We start from the raw sequence: 20493 nt of genomic DNA on the forward strand, positions 1-20493 counted from the left end.
ACATTTTTTATTTTCATAATGAGAAAAGAACAGTTTAATTCAAACTATTTTTGCTTAAACACAATAAATGTATAAAGGATGCACATATATTTATTTTGATACCAAGAAATATTGTGTTCATAAAGATTCTGCCATTTATTATATACTAACCATCATATTACCGCAGTGTAATGGTAAAATATACGATAATTTTCGCATGAATACGATATATTTTTACGATAATTTTGGTAGAGAAACTATAATTTTGAAGTATCTGTCAGAAAAATTGGTCAGAAAAATCTGGCAGCCCTGATTAAACCTCCGTGTGTTTTGGGGTAAACTAAGGCAGCACCACATTTCCATTAACAAAACTTAACAGGTGACCATATAACAGGAATGCTTTGACAAATATGCCAGAGCATCATTGATAATCTTAGGCAAAGTCAGCACCATAAAAATGATGCACCAGTACTGCACGTAGTCCTAGTAGTATCAAGCAGGCATAATAATGTTCTAGTTTTACAATAACAACAAGCACATTCAAAGTTGCCTTGGAAGATTCTTTTAGTACGATGAAGATACTAAATTTTGACCATACTACTTCCTGTTGAAGACCCTTGAAAAAATTTGCCCTTCGTAGCCCAAAAAACACAGATGCTTTATTAGTCTTTGCTCAACCATTGCCCACCCCTAAAATTCACTTCAAGAGATGATGTAAAAATATTGTGAACAAAAAACAAAACTTATAGATGAACTATGGAAAACAGGCTGCAAAGCCCCTTAGATGATGTCAGCTTCAGTAACTTACATAAATGGAAAAAAAACCCTAACTCCAATAGCACTGAATGACCCTTAGGAACCCAATGCTAGGGCTATGTCCCTAAATATCACATTCATCCAGAGTTACATTTCACATTCCCTCATACAATACTTGTAAAGTTCCAGACAGATAATTTAAAACTAGTGAATTATGTTATAATAACTGCAGATACGGAATAATTTAATTTTCACATGTCAATACTTTTCCATGTACTGTACTGCACCCTCAGGTTAAAACCACACAATTCTTTGCATAATGAAATACAATTCAATGAAATTTATGTAGCTTGGCCTGAATGCCTGGCCTGATGTTTCCCTGGTTGGGAGTACAGTACAGACTTTTACATATAATGATGTCACCAACAAGAGCAATAATGAAAAATTTCATGACTTTCACTTGGCATTAAAATATCAGAATTCACTTCAATTTGAGTCAGTGAAATTTTTCTGGATAAACTGTCTAAATTACAATGTATGTGAGAAGCAATAGTTTATGTACTACAAAACAAAATTTTGGGAACAATTTAGTTTTATGAAATATAATACAAACCATTGCTATAACACTGGTACAATACGTACTGATTGTAAAATGCGATTGAAAAGAGCCAAAGTGCAACTGGAAACAACCAGTCTTTTTCTATAGCATCATTCAGAGAAAGGTTTGTTGTGTCTAAGCTGAAGCTGCCCTGTCACCAGTTATAGTGAGGGAGTGGTAAGGTCTTTCTAGAATCAGCAAGGGGAATAAGAGGACATTATTACATTTCAGCAACAAAAGGATATGCTTAATAATAGATACCATACTGCTGGGTATAAGCGAGTGGAGGTACTATATTGCAACTCTTGACACAAAATTTCCACGAAATTGTGGTAACATGGTGTCATGGCACTGATTAACATGTTTGTCTGACTGTGTCAAAACAAGAATTCATAACTTTAGAGACAGTAAATCCCTTCTCTTGGACTAAACATAATCCATCAATTATCCAGATTACTAGAGTTAAGGGCCCGTCAGATACTGGCGAAATCCAAATAATGGGGAGTAAAAAACTCAGGGGTGTTCAAGAGCAATGCTGTACCCCTCCCCACCTAACTATCAACACCACTTACTATGAGATTCACAGCTGGTGTCCCGGTGTTTTTCCAGAATAAAATTTTATCAACGTACCTGACAAAGATGACACTGTCACAGGGTATCTTACATCCCTACCTAATTTTTGACTGTATTCTGTATTACGAAAGTTGCATAATTCTGGTAATTATAAGAGTAACACCACCACTTGTAGATATCGCCAGCAAACTCAGAGGGATGTCTTTCGAAGATATAATGACGTAACTTATGATGTCATTAACTTGCCTCCTTTTCGATGGATAATTGGCTATTCGTGAAAAAGTCTCAACCTCTGGCAACAATGAATACAACCAATACACCTTGTTTACACTTTGTAGTAGTGGTAGTAGTAGTAGTAGTAGTATAAAGGATTTATGCCATGAGGTCGAGTGCTAGAATCCTTGAAGAAAAGGGTTTTCACAAGTAATCAGAGAAATTACCTTCTATCACTATTTCTCCACTGAAAAATTATATAATTAAAAATCAATTAACAAATCATTCAAGTGAGCAAATTGCAGGACCGAGTATACCTATAATTTTTAGTGTGCAAGCAATCTTGGTATTTAAAAGCCTACCAACAATCGAACTACCATGCCGGTAATATTCTGTGGAATATGAAAACAACTTTCATTATAATGTTACAATTCAGCCATTGCTGTACTCTGTCACTAAGAGGACAGGAGCGATCATATGAAATGACATGCCCTTACATGGATCCTTTATTTAACATAACTGCATATGAGGAAACTTGACATTTTAGTCAATGGGTGGATTATGACGTTTCGGGATAAGCCCAAGCACTGGGACCTATGGAGGTCATTCAGTGATGTATTATAACCCATGACTTTTTTTTTTGGCAAAGCAAGTTTTAATGTTGTTCTGCGAGTTATATTTTACTAAGAAATCAACAACTTTATAGAGCATATATAATTATCATTCTGCACCTTATGGAAGTCAACAAATGACGAAAACTTGGTAGCCTTGGATGTCCGGGTGTACTCCTCACCCAAAAAAGGGCCCTATTATCCATTTACCAGTTCAAGCTTACGCAGGGTTTGCCACGGGCCTCCTCACTTCTAAACTATTGTGCAAGTCGAATCACAAAAGCTGTCCTGTAACCACGGGGACTATGACTTATCATAGACAGCTGTTTGTCGTCATCACCTTGTGGGACGAGTCGGGACGTCATATGTTTACGTTACATATAACTTTGAACCCAGTCATTGAGTGTTCCGCCACTGGCTTTGGCTGCTTTATTTTACTCTTATGAATATATAAGTAATAAAGAATGCTACCAAAAATTTGAATATACTTTTTTCTAATATATGTAATAAAGAATGCTGCCGAAAATTAGGTAGGGATGTAATATCTTTGTCAAATGCACAGAAAAAAGTTATTCCGGAAAAACACCAGGACAAAGGCTTTGAATCTCATAGTAACTGTAAACACTCAGTATGCTTATAAACAACACCAATCACACTTTAAACTGAAAATTATGCAAAAGGCAATTATCTACCTTTTCCCCCCAATACTTATAACAACATATACTACATAAATACTTTGGGAAAAAAAGCAACCCCTTCTTTTTCTCTCCCTAGAAAATGACAGTTCATTATACAAGTAGCCTACCTATGTTTAGACACAGCCTTCCATGGTCTTATGACCAATATTGTATTGTTAAACAGCAACTTTCTTATTAGTTGTTACCATATTGTATTACCATACATGAGATAAAAATGTGTAGGGTATGTGTAAACTATAGACCTAGGCTACCCTAGGTGTTACACTCATAGTATCCATTTGCAAAAGCCAAATAGGCTATTACAGCTGTATTTAAAACATAGGTAATGGTAACGAAACTGTTATTTTACTTACAGAATCCATTTATACTGTATTGTCATACTAATATATTACCCCTGTAATGTATAAAAAAAAAAAAAAAATCGTCCTGCCATTTGTAATGTTTACGTTCTCAGGATCAGCTAATTGAGCCTACTTCCAAAAGAATTAGCAAAATAATTTTTTACTTGCTAAAAGAAACGAATGTATTAATAGGATTATTTTTGTTTTGTACATAAATGTAAAACGGGTATACAAAATAAAAGTAAAATCCTTCAAAATCGCAAAACAGCGGTTTCCCGATTCGTTTAACAATGTAAACGTACCTCAGTTCACCTCTCTCTCTCTCTGTCAGTACTGTACATATCCATTCTTTAATGAAATTGAATTACTCTATCAAAAACATAAAAATATGAAACGAAAACTCCAGGAAGTTCAAGACCCCACCGAATGGGTGCGTGCACACTAAGTACGTGTTAACTTTTTTTTTTTTTTAGTTTGGTTTACTGTACCGTTTTTTTTTTTTTTTATTACACGTTTAGTTGACTCTAAGTATGATTATCACATCTCATAACAGTGCCCAAGATAATATTTTATCCCTCTTGATATTTCGCCTCATCTCTAATCACCGTACAAATATTTAAAATGTAAACTTCAAATGTAGGCAAGAAAAAACCAAACAGGCTGTACCATGTTCACCAACGGCATGGAATGAGTGCGTGCATACGCACCCTACACACACGATTGCGTTTACCTTTTGGTTTGTAAAACTTAAAAGAAAAAGAAAAAGAAAAATAAAATACAGTAAAAATGTAAACGAGAATACTGAAGCATAAAATAAAAACAAAATAGTGTAAGACTGTGTATGTTAATGTATTAGGCTTTAATATAAACACACCTCAGCTCTCTCTCTCTACCATATATCAGTACTGCACATATTCTTTACTGAAATATCAATTACTGTACCATAAACATAAAAACACGAAACTAAATAAACTCTAGCAAGTTCACAATGCCATCGAATGAGTGCGTGCATGTACGTGGTTATATTTTTTGTTTTGTCTGATTTACTGTATCGTATTTCACTATAAGTTTGCTGACTCTAAGTATGATTATCACAATACTATAATAGTACAAAAGACAATATTTTATCACTGTTGATGTGGCATCTCTAATCACCATAAAAATATTTAAAATCCGAATTTCATGTGTAGTCAACACAGAATCCAACAGGCTGTAGCAGGCTACCTACACCACGGAATTTATGTACAGTACGTACGTGTTGCTTTTTTTTTTTTTTTTTTTTGCTTTGTTCGATTTACAAGTTTACAAGTTTAGTTGACTCTAAGTATGATTACCACAGGTATAACACTACACAAGAGAATATTTTATCACTGTTGATATTTCATCCCAATCTCTCTCTCTCTCTTGTACCCTATAAACATAATTGCATTTACAACAACACCTGTGAGCCTTCCTTTACCCTGTCTTACTGCCCTCCTCTCTGATGGCGCCAAGCCATCCGACCACCCCACAATGGAAACTTCTCGAGGACTCCCAACCCCCGCAAAACACTTCTTGGTCTGTCCGAGCTTCGGCAGTGTTACCAACATTTTCTTGAGGCCGCGCAGCATGTCAACCATCGGAATGCAGTTTTTAAATTTTGTTTAAATGTATATATATATATATATATATATATATATATATATATATATATATATATATATATATATATATATATACACACACACACACATATATATATATATATATATATATATATATATATATATATATATATCTTTGGTAATGTCGAGTTTCGGATAATGGTGGTCTGTCTAATTGAGGGACTACTGTATAAACCATATTGACGACTTTTATAGTTAAAAGCAATCTATGAGACTGGATGCAGAGGCTCTGAGAGTGTGAGGAAAAGATGTTTAAAGCCATCTTGAAGATCTAATGATTCTAAAGCACCTCTGTAGTCCTGGAACTACATACAAAAACATTTCTTCTTTATTTATCCCAAAATAACTCAAACCCACGGCCATGGAAGGCCATGGTACAATGGCTATGGCACGATTCAAGTTGAAGAATCAGGTTTGAATTCAGAGTAACCTTCTCTTAAAAGGGTTGCCTACCAAAGGCTAAGGAATCTCTTCTACCCTAATTGGCAGGGACCAAACTATAATGATAGAACACCAAAATTCTAATAAACAGGCCCAATTTAACTTCTGCACCTACATGCGATTGATTGCTGTAAAATCTGATAGCCGCAATTCCAATGGAAATCACAAAACTACTACCAAATATTGGACATGTCAAAATAGGCCTAACTATACACTTGGATAAATACGACACTTCATTCCCAGGTAGACTTTAACAAGATGCTAAAAACCACAAAAATAAAGAAAAGCAGCACAACTAAAGAATACTGTGATGCCTCCTGTAAACAGTATGACAAAATTGTTAAGCACCTATGTAATTAAAGCTGTTACAGGATCTATACCTAATGGAAGCTGAATTTTACTAATACTTGAAATCCACTCTCCAGGACTGTCACACAGCATGCAACTCTGCTGAAATCTGAGAACAGAACCTCCATATCTTTGCACTTAATCACCTAACACTTTTAAACAGCATATATGGATTCAGATATCCAAAACATATAAACAGGTGACTTACTTAGTAACTTGCATGTTCACCCTGATCTCGACATTTTAATGGTTACTGGTCAGTGTTCAGACGAAATATTAGAGTCTTCCTCCTAAAGGTTCCATAATTTCTACCTCCGACTTAAAGAGTTGGAAGACCTAGACCTACTTGGATGAGAATTGAGAGACTGAAGATGAGTGAGGATTAGTGGGAGATAAGCTTCGCAAAGACACGAGTGGCGAAATTTCCGAAGGCCCACGGTGTCGTGCAACATTGGAGGCTATGATGATGATGAAATGTATACAGTGTTGCTTATACACAGTGACTCATGGACTGGGATTAAGGTACACAAGCTAACTGATGATAAAGCTTAAAATATAAAAAAAATAGAAACAGTTTATTATATGGTCTCTGGGGGTTACTCATTTAAAAGCATGTCTCAAAATTCTGTTAAAATACTCTTCTTATACAACTGACTGATTATGCAAATTGCCCCAAAACAATATTTTACTCTCGCAAGCCGTACACAGATAACATGCAGCATTTCTTCCTATAGAGTTACATCCAGTCCAACGCTATACTTTCATATTAGTGCTATAGTAAGTCCAGATTTCATAATTGAGCTATTTTTCTTAGCAACTACGTGGGTGGCAAAATGTCAGAAAAGAGAAGATTAACTGCACCCTGAAAAACAATACATACTATTAAACAATTCACATAATTTTCACTGTTCAGGGAAGGAAACTACCAACCACATCCAGATGAAGGGTACTCATGTACTGCTCTTTGATTTATCCTTCTCAAGTAGCTATGGCTCAAAAATGGATTTACGTATGATATACAGTGCAATTAAATCTCATATTGGTTATTTATACAAGTGATTAGCTTTCATGATAACATACTACTATGCATACAATACAGTATATTCTTTGAATATACAGCATTTTCAAGTCAAAGCTTGCTATGCCACGCCATTCACTTGCCACACATTTGGTTCATATGGTACAATACTTTCATTTTCTTATTGTGGTTTTTTGTCATTTGTTATTTTTATTTCCCTGTTTCTGTTTGTGTCTGTATTCCTGTAGACACTATACTGTATTATGCTGTCAAAATACATACAGATGCCTTATGGCAACTGGCCATGATGTGTCAGGCTTGGGCATTGGGTGGTGAGCTAATGGCACTAAAAGTTTTATGCAAAACATACCACCAATTCTTCTTATTCATTACATCACTGTTTAGGTAGTAGTGCAGATTTATAACTGATCATGAATGTTGAAAACTACCTTTGTTTTCTTTTACAAGTAGCTTTTACAAAAGTTTTTGTTTTTAATATATACTGTTATTAATACATACTGTAGTGAAGCCCCCGTATTCGCGGGGGATGCGTCCCACCCCCCAAACACAAATAGCTAAAATCCGCGAATACTTAAAACCCCTCTAAAAACACTTAGAACTGCCCATTTTGATAGTTTAAACGCAGAAAAACCCTGTAAAAATGCATATGCCTGAGTATTTTAATAGTTTTATCACAAAAAGTGCATTTATTCATGAAAATTATATGAAAATACAGTAATTAGTGAATAGGCCTACTGTATTTCTCAGTGAAAAATACCGCGAATGGGCGAATTTTCCGCGAATAATGGCTAATATGTTCCACAGAGAAACCCGCGAATGAGTGAGTCCGCGAATCATGAGAACGCGAATACAGGGGGTTTACTGTACTTGTTATAATTTTTGAGTTTAATGTTTCAACTCTTTTCCACTTGCTTCTTCAAATTTCATTTACAATCACCTTGTGCAAATTACTAGCCCTAATGTCTGAAGTCTTGTGAAACAGAAGAAAGATAATGTGTATTATACTCAGAAAATATGACATGTTCCTGAGGTTTTAATTACTCCTGCTAAGATATCATGAGATTGTGTTTTCACCTGCATCTTTTTGCCTGTCTGAGTGTGTAAGACGAATATCTCATGAATAGGCGAAGAGAGTGTCATGAAAACTGACAAATATATTCACTAGGTGACCTTGCACATATTCTAACCTTTTGAGAGAAATCGGCACACAGGTGACAACCTGTTGTGGTGAAAGCTATCTTTCTTCCTTCAGACGATCATTTTAAGTCATCTAACAAACACACTGCAGTTCTCAAGTGAATGCTCTTGTTAGTTTATAAAGCGAATGCAGTTTTAATCCTGTTTAAGAATTTATACAGGTATTATCCTGGACTCAGGAATTCAAAGGTGGATACAGTCCTGTAATTAATAATTTCTTGTTTCCATAAAAATCTCATAATAGCACGAGTCACTAAAACGGTGAAGAAATTCACAGGGGTTTAAATGTAAATATATATTAGAAATATATATTATATACAAACGAGAGCTTTCGAGAACCTGCTTGTTCTCGAACGCTCGTTTGTATATATACATGTATTTCTAATAAAGTATATATTTACATTTACGGCACTGTGGGTTTCTTCACCAACGTCTTGTTTTTTGTAACGCCAAAGTTATTGGGTGCAAAACGTTTTAATTTTAGCCCGAATTCCACACCTACAGCAAGTGGTTTATCATTATTATTACCCTATAATTATTAAGTGCTGTACTGCTGTTTAACTACTCCACCGAATGGAATTCTTACCTCTCAGAGGGCTGACCAGAAGGATTTCTTTATAGTGATATAATGTTGGATTTGATAAATTTCAGTTCTTTAGAAAATAACTGGATACATAAATAATGTTGAAGAATATAACAGTAGTTTTGACTGACATTTTGAAAAAATTTTATTCTGTTTTTTAAGTTTGAATTTATATATTTATCTATTAGTGCTGACTTGCATTTTTTGGATTAATGGATTGGGTCAATATGTGATACTGTGTTACGTCTAAAAAGAGAATTCCATAGGAGCATATAGCTCCTGAGGAAGAAAGTATGATTGCGTAAACAATATAAAAAAAAAACAACGAAAGTTAGGCACAGATATACCGTATATTGTGACTCTCCAACTTCAAAAAATAAGATCTCTGAAAAGTGCTTCTGAATATTCAAAATAGTTTTCATGTTCGAGGTAAACGTCCTCTTTCAAGAAGTTTTCTTTGTAATTCTATACACCAGATTAGATTAATAATCATTACAAATTTTTTAAGTTAGTACTGATACAGCATTCTGTATAAATACTGTATGCTGATACTTCGTTAGAACTAATAAAATGTTATTACTATTTTGTAGCTATGTTGAAAATATACGTGTTAATCACACACTATCCTTCACATAGTTTAGAGTACTGCATCATCCTGAATCCCTTTAAAAACCTTGTTGTCAAGGACCAGTAATGAAATATCAATAAGCAAGCATAAGATCGAAAATAAATTCTTGTGTCTAGAACACTCTGATTTTCTCTGAAATACTTACAAGAAGTCATCATCATTGAAACACTTTTTAATAACAACAATTCAATGTTCCAGTCATCTATAGAGTAATGAAAAAAAGTATTCCTCCCTCAGCTATATCTAATGGTCAGCAAAATATGGAAGCACTTCCATATACGTTGCAAAATAAAAAGCAACACTACAAGGTCTGGGGAGTAAAAATACATGATCCTTCCTGACCCTGCAACTAAAGCACAACCAAATCATAAACTATCACTGTTTCAGTTTTTTTCCCAAATACATTATATGACTCTAAAAGTCATTTCAAACCATTACTGCATGATAGCAAAATCTACCTGCATTTTTAATATGAGGTAACTATACTACTACTAATAGGAGGCTTTGTAAGCTCAAGGGAATTACAAGCCATTTGTGAGCAGACATTAGAATATCCTTATGATTAAGATCAAATATGCACATTAATTTCAGTCATGGAAAAGTATGAATTACATTGTTTGCAAATAAAATAGCCATGGTTCCATAATAAACTATGAAAATAAGAACCTATATAATATACTAAAAGGGAGTGGTCTGTTTTAATATCCGATGTTAGCACACAAACCAACATCATTATCAGTTCTTCAGCCATCAGCTGCTTTGCAAAAATTTCAGTTCATATGGTCTTATAAACTAGTCTTTATGTCTTTAAAATTTAGTAGTGGATGCCTTTGTCATTCCTTAATGCAGTATGATGCATATAAAAAATATATGTATGTACTCTTGCTATCTAGGTTCCTGTATAAAAAACCTGTGGTGAGTCTAACTGGAAAAGCTTTTTGTTCAATATATACTCACTATACGCCCTTTTATTCCAAATGTAATTTCATAATATCAGCAAAACCTTGCGTGTATCAAATACTAGCCATTATTTCATAGGAAGATCAAGTTTTTAAGTGTTCCCATTTCTCTGCTATTTTGTCAGACGCGTAAAATATGCAAATTTTTGTCCGTGAAGTTGAAACTATCCACTCGGTTCCATTGTAATTCTACAAGCTGATTATCATACAAGAATAAAAACTCAAAGCTTCAAGTTATTTGCTCAACTTTGAAAGTTTACACATGGATCCAGTACCTAAGAATGAGTGAAGCTCTGATGAATGTAAATCTAATAATGAGTAACTGAAGGCCAGTCTTCAGTTATTATAATCTTTTAAGTTACTACAGTGGACAAAGTACTATACTTTTCTCAACAGTTCCAGAAACATCATTACCTACACAACTGTACTGGACAGTTTTTACCCATTTACAATTTTCAATACAGCTCTCGTCAACATTCTAAATGCCTGTACTGTAATAGGATGTGTATATTTCACTGGATGTAACCGACTGTTTGTTCTCTATATGAGATCAGTAAAGGAACCAACAGTAGTAAGAGGGCGTGCTGTTATACTTTCTATGTTGCTGTAATTGTTAAGAGATGAGCCAAATCAATACTATAATCACTAAAAGAAATACAGTATATAATAATATCTATGGCCAAGCAATAACAGTGCAGTACTTACATACAGCTATTATCCTGCCTTGTAACGAAATCTTTGAAAAGAGTTTTTCTAGTATACAGCAACAATAACCCTGCCCTAGCTTTTTTCGTCAATATAAATCTGTCAAGATACAACTGATTTATCTCTCACACAAATATATGCTACCCACATATTGCCACGTTCTCGTAGGAATTTGGACACTTCATATTCTAAGACTCTTGACCAATAATAAAATAAGACTTTTTCTTGTGTGTAAATCTTAGTACTGCAGTATATCATCAAATGCATTTTAAATCCTTTAAGCTTTATGAAGACGTCTGTTCTCATTGTCAGAGGCAATGAAAATAAATCTTATTTCTCCTTAATCATGAGGACTATAGTCCTTGAAAGCTGAGGGATTTTATGTGTACTTAACAATATATCTGGATTTACAAATAAGATGATTGTCTTATTTTACTGTCAGTCCTCGAAAGAATGTGACTATTCTTCACAGTCTTCACTCTTGACCGACTAAAGCCTAAACCATTTTGATCAAGTTCATTCCTTTTGATTTTACTTCTTCGCTTACTTGTTCTAGTTCCACTGCAGTAAACAGGGTTACAACTGCACTTCTGACATCACTCATGCCTCCGTGGGTTCTATTCTCTTTCAAAACTTTTTCATCTTAGCATTACTGACCTCCTTCAGTAGTGCCGTACCGGCCATTTATAAATTTTCCACTATCATTATCAGCTTCAGGAATAAAAAGGCTACTGAATTAGTGTACTGGGTGATGCCTTAAAGCAGCTAACGGATATGAAAAAAATTTACAAGACCCTAATCACTTTTACCTAACGCAGAGAACTACAGTAATTCAGCTTAACTAGCACCATTTCATAATTTAATAGATTTTCTCAAGTCATTGTTGGAACAGTAAGAAGTATTGTAATCTTCATAACTTATCCCATGTACATATGACTAATGTGCACTTCAAAAGTCAAGTCATAAGGGAACCTGAGTATCGCTCCTCACAAAACTATTTTTTAAGCTCTATTTTTGAATTCAGCAATTCAGCAAATAATCTATGTATACAGCAAAGTTTCTTACACCAAACTGTTTTTGAGGAGTAACAGTACCTAACCTGAACAACAAACAGCCCACAGATCTACAATTATCGTAAGAGTGTTGCTCTCCTGAACATGCAAATCATACGATAGCATAATCTTGCCTTCATGTAAGCACACAGTTCCTGAGACACTAAACACAAATCAATGCATCAGATGGCAAACGAAAAAACCCATGGTACTGTACTCAGAAAAAAATCAAACAAACAATGCCATAAAGAAACATTTAAGTTACCATTATCAAAGTAAAATTTGTGGAACTCCAGGCCCTCCACTAAATTGCCTAACGCCTCTGGTTCGAAGGAGGTCAGATGCGTGTCGCATATTTTGCTGAAAGAAAAATGAAACATGATCAACAATGCTGACCACACACATTTTGTGGCAGCAGATAGGGGTAAACTAACAATTTACCTGAATGTACATCAAAACCCATGACAGATCCTTGATATAGCTTACTGTAAAAGAAAAAAGGAGTGACCTTACATTAATAGGAAACACCTCAAGGCAGCATAATTTAACTATATTGTTGCTCAAATGTGCATCATGAACATTACCATAACTGGGTGATTAGTTTTGCACAATATTAACATTAAGAACAAATGTAATTTTGTTATCCAATACCTTACGACAGACTATGACTCATCAGTATATCCACTTATGAACTAAGATTTTCATGCTTTCCCCTGGAACACAGACGACATTGCTGCTCAGATATTCTATTAGAGAGATACCAAACACTTGGAAAATAAGGTAATGCTACTCACGTATAGCCTTCAAAGTCTCCACTATTTATACAGTCGATCAGCTGTTCAGTTGCCTTAATAATCTCTTGCTTACGTGCTGAAAAATAAAAACAATGTTGTAAACACTTTTTACACCTTGAGAAAGGAGAAACTAAGCTTCATCACAAGAATTTAAGAGATAAATCACAGAAATACTGCAGAGATTAGTGTTACAAGGATAAGGGAAGGTGTTAAAGATAGATACCACTCATTTATTTTCAAGTTTTAGTAAATTTTAAGTTACTGAGTTAAACTGGAATCACAGATACACTGAGGCAAGCTCTACTCATTAACAATGTTTTATAAGAAAGATGGCTTTAATATTCTAAGAGAATAAAAGGAAGTCATGCAAAAGTCATGCTCATAAAACATTCATGAAATATGTATTTTAACGGGTTAAATTATTCCAAGAAAACAACTAGTCACACCTATCCAGTTGAAACGGCATTATGGCGCCTCTCACGGGATAGGGATAAACTGTACATGGGGAGGTTATGTACCATCTTAGAATAACGTGTACCAGTTGGCTTATGAAAACAATTTAACATTTCATTTCTTATATGGGACTATCAGTATTAGTGGAAATTGGTTACCAAACTATGGTAAACTAAGACATATTTACAGAATTGGTAACATATGTACAAAGGAAGACTGTCAGAAAAAGGTACTAAATCTTCAACAGCTGTGTAAAAATAAGTATCTTGTGGTTACCTATTCCTACGAGACTAATTCTTGTCTGCAACATCATCTGGCTCAAGTGAATACACATAATACACATGCTAAATTCTTATCCAGTTACACACAACCTATCATGACTATTGGAAGAGTGTACTGTATATGGTTTCTAAATACTGGCCGAAATCCTAGAAATTCCTGAACATTGCTCCTAGAAAGAGGGTCAACATGGTTCGTTAGTTACACTCGCAGATGATGATGACAGAGGAACAATGATACTCACGGTCCAAAACATTGTTGTTCCTATTGGCTGAAACAGGCAGAGACATCCAGGTGAGTAGGAGGTACCAAGAAAGGTAAAGAAAGTCCCCAATATTAGTACTTGTTGATATTCTGATAACAGTTGTGATATATTTGTTAAAAACAAAGCCTATTAATATAATGGGTGTCTCACTTTGATTAGCATGTTTATCAACTCTGATACAATAATTATTAGGAAAACCATTTTGCTAATAATATAATGTACACAGTTATCATAGTCTTACAATATAAACTGTATCATATTACTATATCATACATGCTGGCCCGTACATTATCATGAGCATCTCTCTCAAAATATACATATGTGCAAATGCATTCTAGATCTGTTACTGCAATTTTCCAATGCAGCATTTTTATGGCTCTAACGCGGCATGCAGAATGCAAAGTTGCAGTGTTCATAAGGTGAAGACTGACAGAGGCTTCGTGTCTCCAAGGTTAAAAGAATCGTAGCCGAGACTTGGGACAGTCCAAGCTCCTGCCAGTGTTACTAAGTACAATATATCTTGCTGCAATAATTCGACTTCCTTCTTTTTATGTAACAAACTGAGTGCCATTATATAAACATTTTCTATGCCAATAAGCTGTCTTTGCATAAAGCATGTTTTATAAATAATACAGTACAAAGAAAATGAAATTCGTCCTCCACAATACATACGAAAACATCTCAAAATAATAGTTTCGTAACACTAGAGTTTTTTTCTAACATATCCCATTTTCTTTGTAATTCTAATGAAAGTCCTAAACTACAAGTCCATCCAATGTTTCTACCCAGAGAGCTAGGATAAGACTTCAAATGGCATTACACTAGCATTTGGCCACATGCGAAGTACAGTACATGTCACATTCAACATAGCCTTACTAGTTGTCAGAGGGAAACAGGTACATCTATACATTCCATGTGTTTGCGTTTAATGCACAAATATTCTGTTGTAACTGTAATACTTAACCATATCACACTACCCTGAATAATAACAGCTTACAAATGCACTAAAGTATGTATAATGTACTACTGCAGTACTGGAAATTTGTTACCAAAGTCTACAACCTAACATGAATGCCAGATGTACCAAGAACATATAAGTGATCGGGTGGCACAACATCCAATAGAGCAGCAACATGGTCGTGCACTGCTTTATACAACAATGAGACTCTATACAAGTTAGCTTTGTTGGCTAACTCCCCTACTCTTCACAATGCAACCTTATAAAGGAGATTGTATCCTTCTCTCGGAATTAAGCTAAAATAAAAAAAAAAACCGCAAAAGAGACTGACTCCTAGTAACAAGTATAACAATTAGAACAATGCACTAAGTTACACGGATACCAGATGGTATTTCAGGAGCGGCTATGATTTTTGTATTAAATGCAGACTTGACTGAAGGCTTTTCATTGTATGTAGTAAGGCCTTAACAAATGGGTATCAGATGGGATGCCATGGGGAAAGGAACAGAGGTAAGAATGAACGACTTACTAAGCCTTTGTGCTGGGTCTCCAATGCACCATGAAATAGAATTCTGTATGTCATACAAAAATGCACAAGTTTCATGGATGATTATAAGACAGGATCACTACAATAGTAACATGCTAGTTGACTCAATATTTTGTAAGCTGATAGACGGAGCTCACAACAGAGTAAGCTAAGGGAACTTTATCACGAGATTTTTTGAAGATGATCTGAATACGATAGACTATAATTCCATGTGCACCTTGGAAGGGGTACTATGGAAGGGGAATGTTGAGCAGCATATCAGGAGCTGCTTACTACATTACAACTATACACATGTGGAACGTGGACAAAACAGGGTGCATTCTTGAAGCTACATAGCTGCATGTGGTAGAGACTGGTAATGGGAAGGTATGCATGAAAGACTCCCCCTGCAATCCAGCGACTCACCTGCGTGCCAGGAGAGTGAGGAGGACAGGGAGGCAGTCTTGACAGAGTTACGCACATGATGAAGATCTGTCAAGTCAGGTCAGGTCAGGTCAATATGACACCCATGTCAGTTAACACAAAAGCAGTAATCCTCAACTCCTGTCTTACTACTTGAGGATTAAACTAACCTGCAGTTACCTTGGCACCACCTCACACCCTTCTCCTCAGTAGTATTGAACTAGACATGCTTATACAACAGAAAATTCTAGCATTACATATGTACTAATTTCATAGCATTGCATGATCCATGCACACACTTTTCTTTTCTTCAGTTAAATACAATATAAAGCAAAGAGACTGGCTGAGGAGAAGTTTTACTGGTGCGCTGGTACTTATTTCCTAAAGGTGGGGAGACGCAAAGGCTTGGCATAGTGGCCAACACAGGATATCCAACAAGCCACAAATTAGAAAACAACGTTGGTTTACACAGCAACGATCACCTTTACTCTGGATATTTAAAATTTAGTGACCATGCATGTGCAGAGATCCTGAATTAATTCCAAAAATGTAAACAATCTTAAACATTAATTACACAAAGGCACTTAAAAATAGATAGCCCGCAACTTTCCAAACTTTTATGTTCCCAGCAACAATTCCTTAAAATAGATCCTGCTTGATGCTACACATGAATACTTTTATCCAAAAAACACAGTTCTTTAAATATATTTGTTATGGAACAAAGAAATGGCTTAAAATGAAAAAAAAAAAAAAAATCTGTGTTACACAGCTATATCTGGCAAGAGAAATACTGAAGTACATTCTGTTGCATGGCATCTTACACCCCGATTTTTTTTTATCTAAGAAAATGAACACCAACTAAAGACTTTCAACTAAACTTATATCCGGAAGGTGGCTTCTGAGTTTATAAAATTCAATAAATATACAAATAATAAATTTTACTCATTGACTATATAACTGATGAGGTAATGCAAAGCCAGCATATAATGCATGTTTACAAACATACTATACACCAAAGGTTATAGGAAATCTAGATCCTTACTTGCTTTCTAGTCCGTGAAAAAACGAAGAAGCATTTGTATCATCAAAATTGTCAAAATACAAATAAATTACTTGCATATTTTACAGCTTTCTTGAAAAAAAGGTTAAAAGCTAAGATAAAAGGGAAGAAATGATTACAGTGATGTGAGAAATGTATGTTTATACAAGAGCAAGTCGACTTCCTTGAAGCACAGATAGGGGCAGCAGAGAATGTGGTACAGCTTGTTCAGGGTCACAAGTTCACAGGATCAGCTTTTAGGTTCAGAAATAAGATAAAAATTAACTCTTAGAATCTAAAAAAAAAATATGATTAAAATACCATTTATGTTATGGCTGGAAGTTCCAGTTAATAATGATACGGAAACAAAAGAGATAAATGTAAGGCATAGTAAGAGCCGAGTATGAACTGGTATTTATCAATAAATACTTTCTGTATAAGTGTCAATCTTGTGCAGTATCTGAGGAAAGTCCATAAAAGAAAAGAACTGAGGAAAAATATATGTTTACTAAGAGGTGTGTACGAAGTTATGTGGGAAATGCATGTTATATAAGCAAAGAATAAGCAGGGAAGGAATAGTGGAGGGAAAAATGAAATTCATTTCTGCATGCATTTAGAACTTACAGTTTGTGTGCAATGGAGTATTATGACTTATCACCCTATACATGGATATATGTGTTTACAAGACAGAAATAAGGAAAAAGGTTTGACTACACTGACGTTCTCCAGCCTCGGGGGGCAGGGGGCGCCAAGCCAACAGATGGTAATGATGGGATTGGTACACAACACATATACTGGATATTGTGCTACCATACAAATACTGGAATCACTCAACTTTATGCAATCCAATAAATGTTACAATCCAACACCTAAAATACGGTAGCATAAAGGAAAATACTGCCGTAGCGGTCTCTCTGCTACGGGAGCTCAGCACTACTAAAGAAAGTCGATTTGTCATATTTGATGTCTTAAAGGTCAAATCCACTGGTGGCTTGGCAGGCCCTCTTCCCAACAAGGGGTAGCCTGCACCGCTTTCGGGTTACACTGGCACACTCAAGTCACTCTCTGCCCCAGGAGGAGGAGGAGGAGGAGGCAGGGTGATATGAGTTGCTACATAACCCTGCAGGAGGCCCTCAATCAGCATGGTCATCTAGAAGTTGTGGGAGGATGTTTTTATGGTGTGACACTAGTAGAGAGATAGAGCTTCAAGGTCCACCTCCTGCGCATCTTCATCAGTTACGTCGCCCATATCCTCAGAGGTACTCCTCCGGGCAGGAACATATCTCGGCCCACTGCGGCCTATGTCATCCAAAAATGTGGCCAAAGCAAAATGCAACGAAAAGAAAACGCTTTTGAGGTTTTCCAACTCAAATACATTTTGGAAAGCTTGGCATTTAGAGTAACTAGTTGTAGCCTAACGTATGCTCATCTACCTTACGAATATAGAGCTCCTTAAGTAATTACCAGTACCAACACACATTAGTAACAACTGAATACTGAATATGAACACAAAGGTAAAATTATGAAGATACTCGAACATCAGTCTGGAAGATAATGATATGGAAACTAGAGGGCAAAATCTAAATTATAACGCTGAAGGTTTAAATCATGAAAAAAAATATGGCAAAATTGGTTAGACATTTAGCAAGAAAGGAAAAATTCTGATAGCGACTCACAAAAACTGGGATCAGTATTTCATTATGCTTTCGCTGTTTAATGTGATCATAAGCAGTTTAAATTTTAATTTAAAATCCAAGAGATCTTGTGATTAGCCAGTTTCTGTTCCTGAATGAAATTCCTGTAATGAAATTCGTGAATTTCTAAGCTGACATAGAATGCCACTCTAGACATGAAGGTACATAATTGATGATTACAAAATGGGGCAATTACAAAAACCACAACTACATCTGACAATACAGACACTGTACTTCTCACCTAAGTGCAAAGAAAATACATGACCTGGCAATTCTGTTCATAATGAGCCCATGAAGAGGTTAGGGATTTTTTCATAAGTATCACTTACTCTTCCATTTACTCTCATGTTGCTTTGGTATTTCACTTCCTAAACATGGAAACCACATTATAACTCTCATGGTATCTTCCTCTTGTTTAAATCCTCCAAAAACATTGTATGTATGTATGTGTGTGTTTGTGTGTGTATATATATATACATACTTCTATACACACACACACACACACACACACACACACACACACATATATATATATATATATATATATATATATATATATATATATATATATATATATATATATATATATATATATATATATATATATATATATATATATATATATACATACATACACACACATATACAGAGATAAAAAGGTACATGATTACCGTCTAAAAGCCTTCTCAAAAGACAATCCAAAGTATTAGAATGATCAAAGTCGGCAATCATATAGTTTAGCCACCGTAAGGATAACTTATATAAACCTTTTATCGGCCGTAAATACTTCAATTTAGTTATCATAATAAACTGCATGTACATAATTTGTCCTCAAGCTGCAGTACATTAACATTATATGCTTTTCAACCACACATCAAAAAAAAAAAGAAACGCCTGTTAATATTACACGATATACAGTACATGTAGTTCACCTTTTCATAACCTGATTATCAAACAGCCTTCTCTTGAGTTTTAACCAATAATGAATGTGATATTGAAAACAAAAACCTCTTTATATACAAAGTTCAAAGTATCTCGAATAAAAAATACCCACAAACACATTATATATATATATATATATATATATATATATATATATATATATATATATATATATATATATACATACATATATACATTTTCACTGGTTCATGCCTTCTGGTTTAGAGAAACGATCATCTGTTACTTTACAGTATAATTACATATCCCTGTAACCGTCATCAACCCTACGTGACCTCACCCAGTCTTAGCGGCTTATGTTGGGCTGGTTACCTAATTATCATGGAGACCCTATTTCTGCAGATGAATATATTATACCACCGCTGAATATATTTTACCTAAAATCAGGGACGCTCTAAAATGAGAACTCTATTTTCTTTAACTTGATGATATAAAGTATCTTCTTCTAAAAAAGATGCTTGAGTTTCATCTACAACGGATAATTTTAAATATTGCTGGATCTATAATTGTAATACGGATTCTCTACTTTAATAGTTCATTCCAGCTCTGTCAGTTTGGGCTTGGTTTTAGCCTTCCTTATTCTAGAAAATAACAACACAAGAAAACAAAAACGATAACGTACTCTAAATTCCATTATAATCTGAGTTTTTAGAGTTTATCTATAATGTGCAAATTTAATTATAAGTATATGGAGTGTAAGTCGACATTTCATCATAT

The 20493-nt window shown here is 34.8% G+C and overlaps 1 protein-coding gene across 28 annotated transcripts in view; it reads right to left on the reverse strand.

Annotated features, from left to right (window-relative positions):
* CaMKII (Calcium/calmodulin-dependent protein kinase II) overlaps positions 1-20493 on the reverse strand; it is a 659837-nt gene that overhangs the window by 7023 nt on the left and 632321 nt on the right. For 13 of the 28 annotated variants that reach the window (XM_067108712.1, XM_067108709.1, XM_067108704.1 and 10 more), the window contains 3 exons: positions 14156-14182; positions 13180-13255; positions 12651-12745 (listed from right to left, as the gene is read on the reverse strand). In XM_067108712.1, coding sequence (XP_066964813.1) covers positions 12651-12745; positions 13180-13255; positions 14156-14182 — 198 coding nt within the window. Of the gene's footprint in view, positions 1-12650; positions 12746-12826; positions 12871-13179; positions 13256-14155; positions 14183-16086; positions 16153-20493 lie in introns of all 28 variants that reach the window. The other 15 variants (XM_067108716.1, XM_067108721.1, XM_067108718.1 and 12 more) reach the window with 5 other exon arrangements.

The sequence above is a fragment of the Macrobrachium rosenbergii genome, chromosome 9 (assembly GCF_040412425.1).
Source record: "Macrobrachium rosenbergii isolate ZJJX-2024 chromosome 9, ASM4041242v1, whole genome shotgun sequence".
NCBI classification, from domain to species: domain Eukaryota; kingdom Metazoa; phylum Arthropoda; class Malacostraca; order Decapoda; family Palaemonidae; genus Macrobrachium; species Macrobrachium rosenbergii.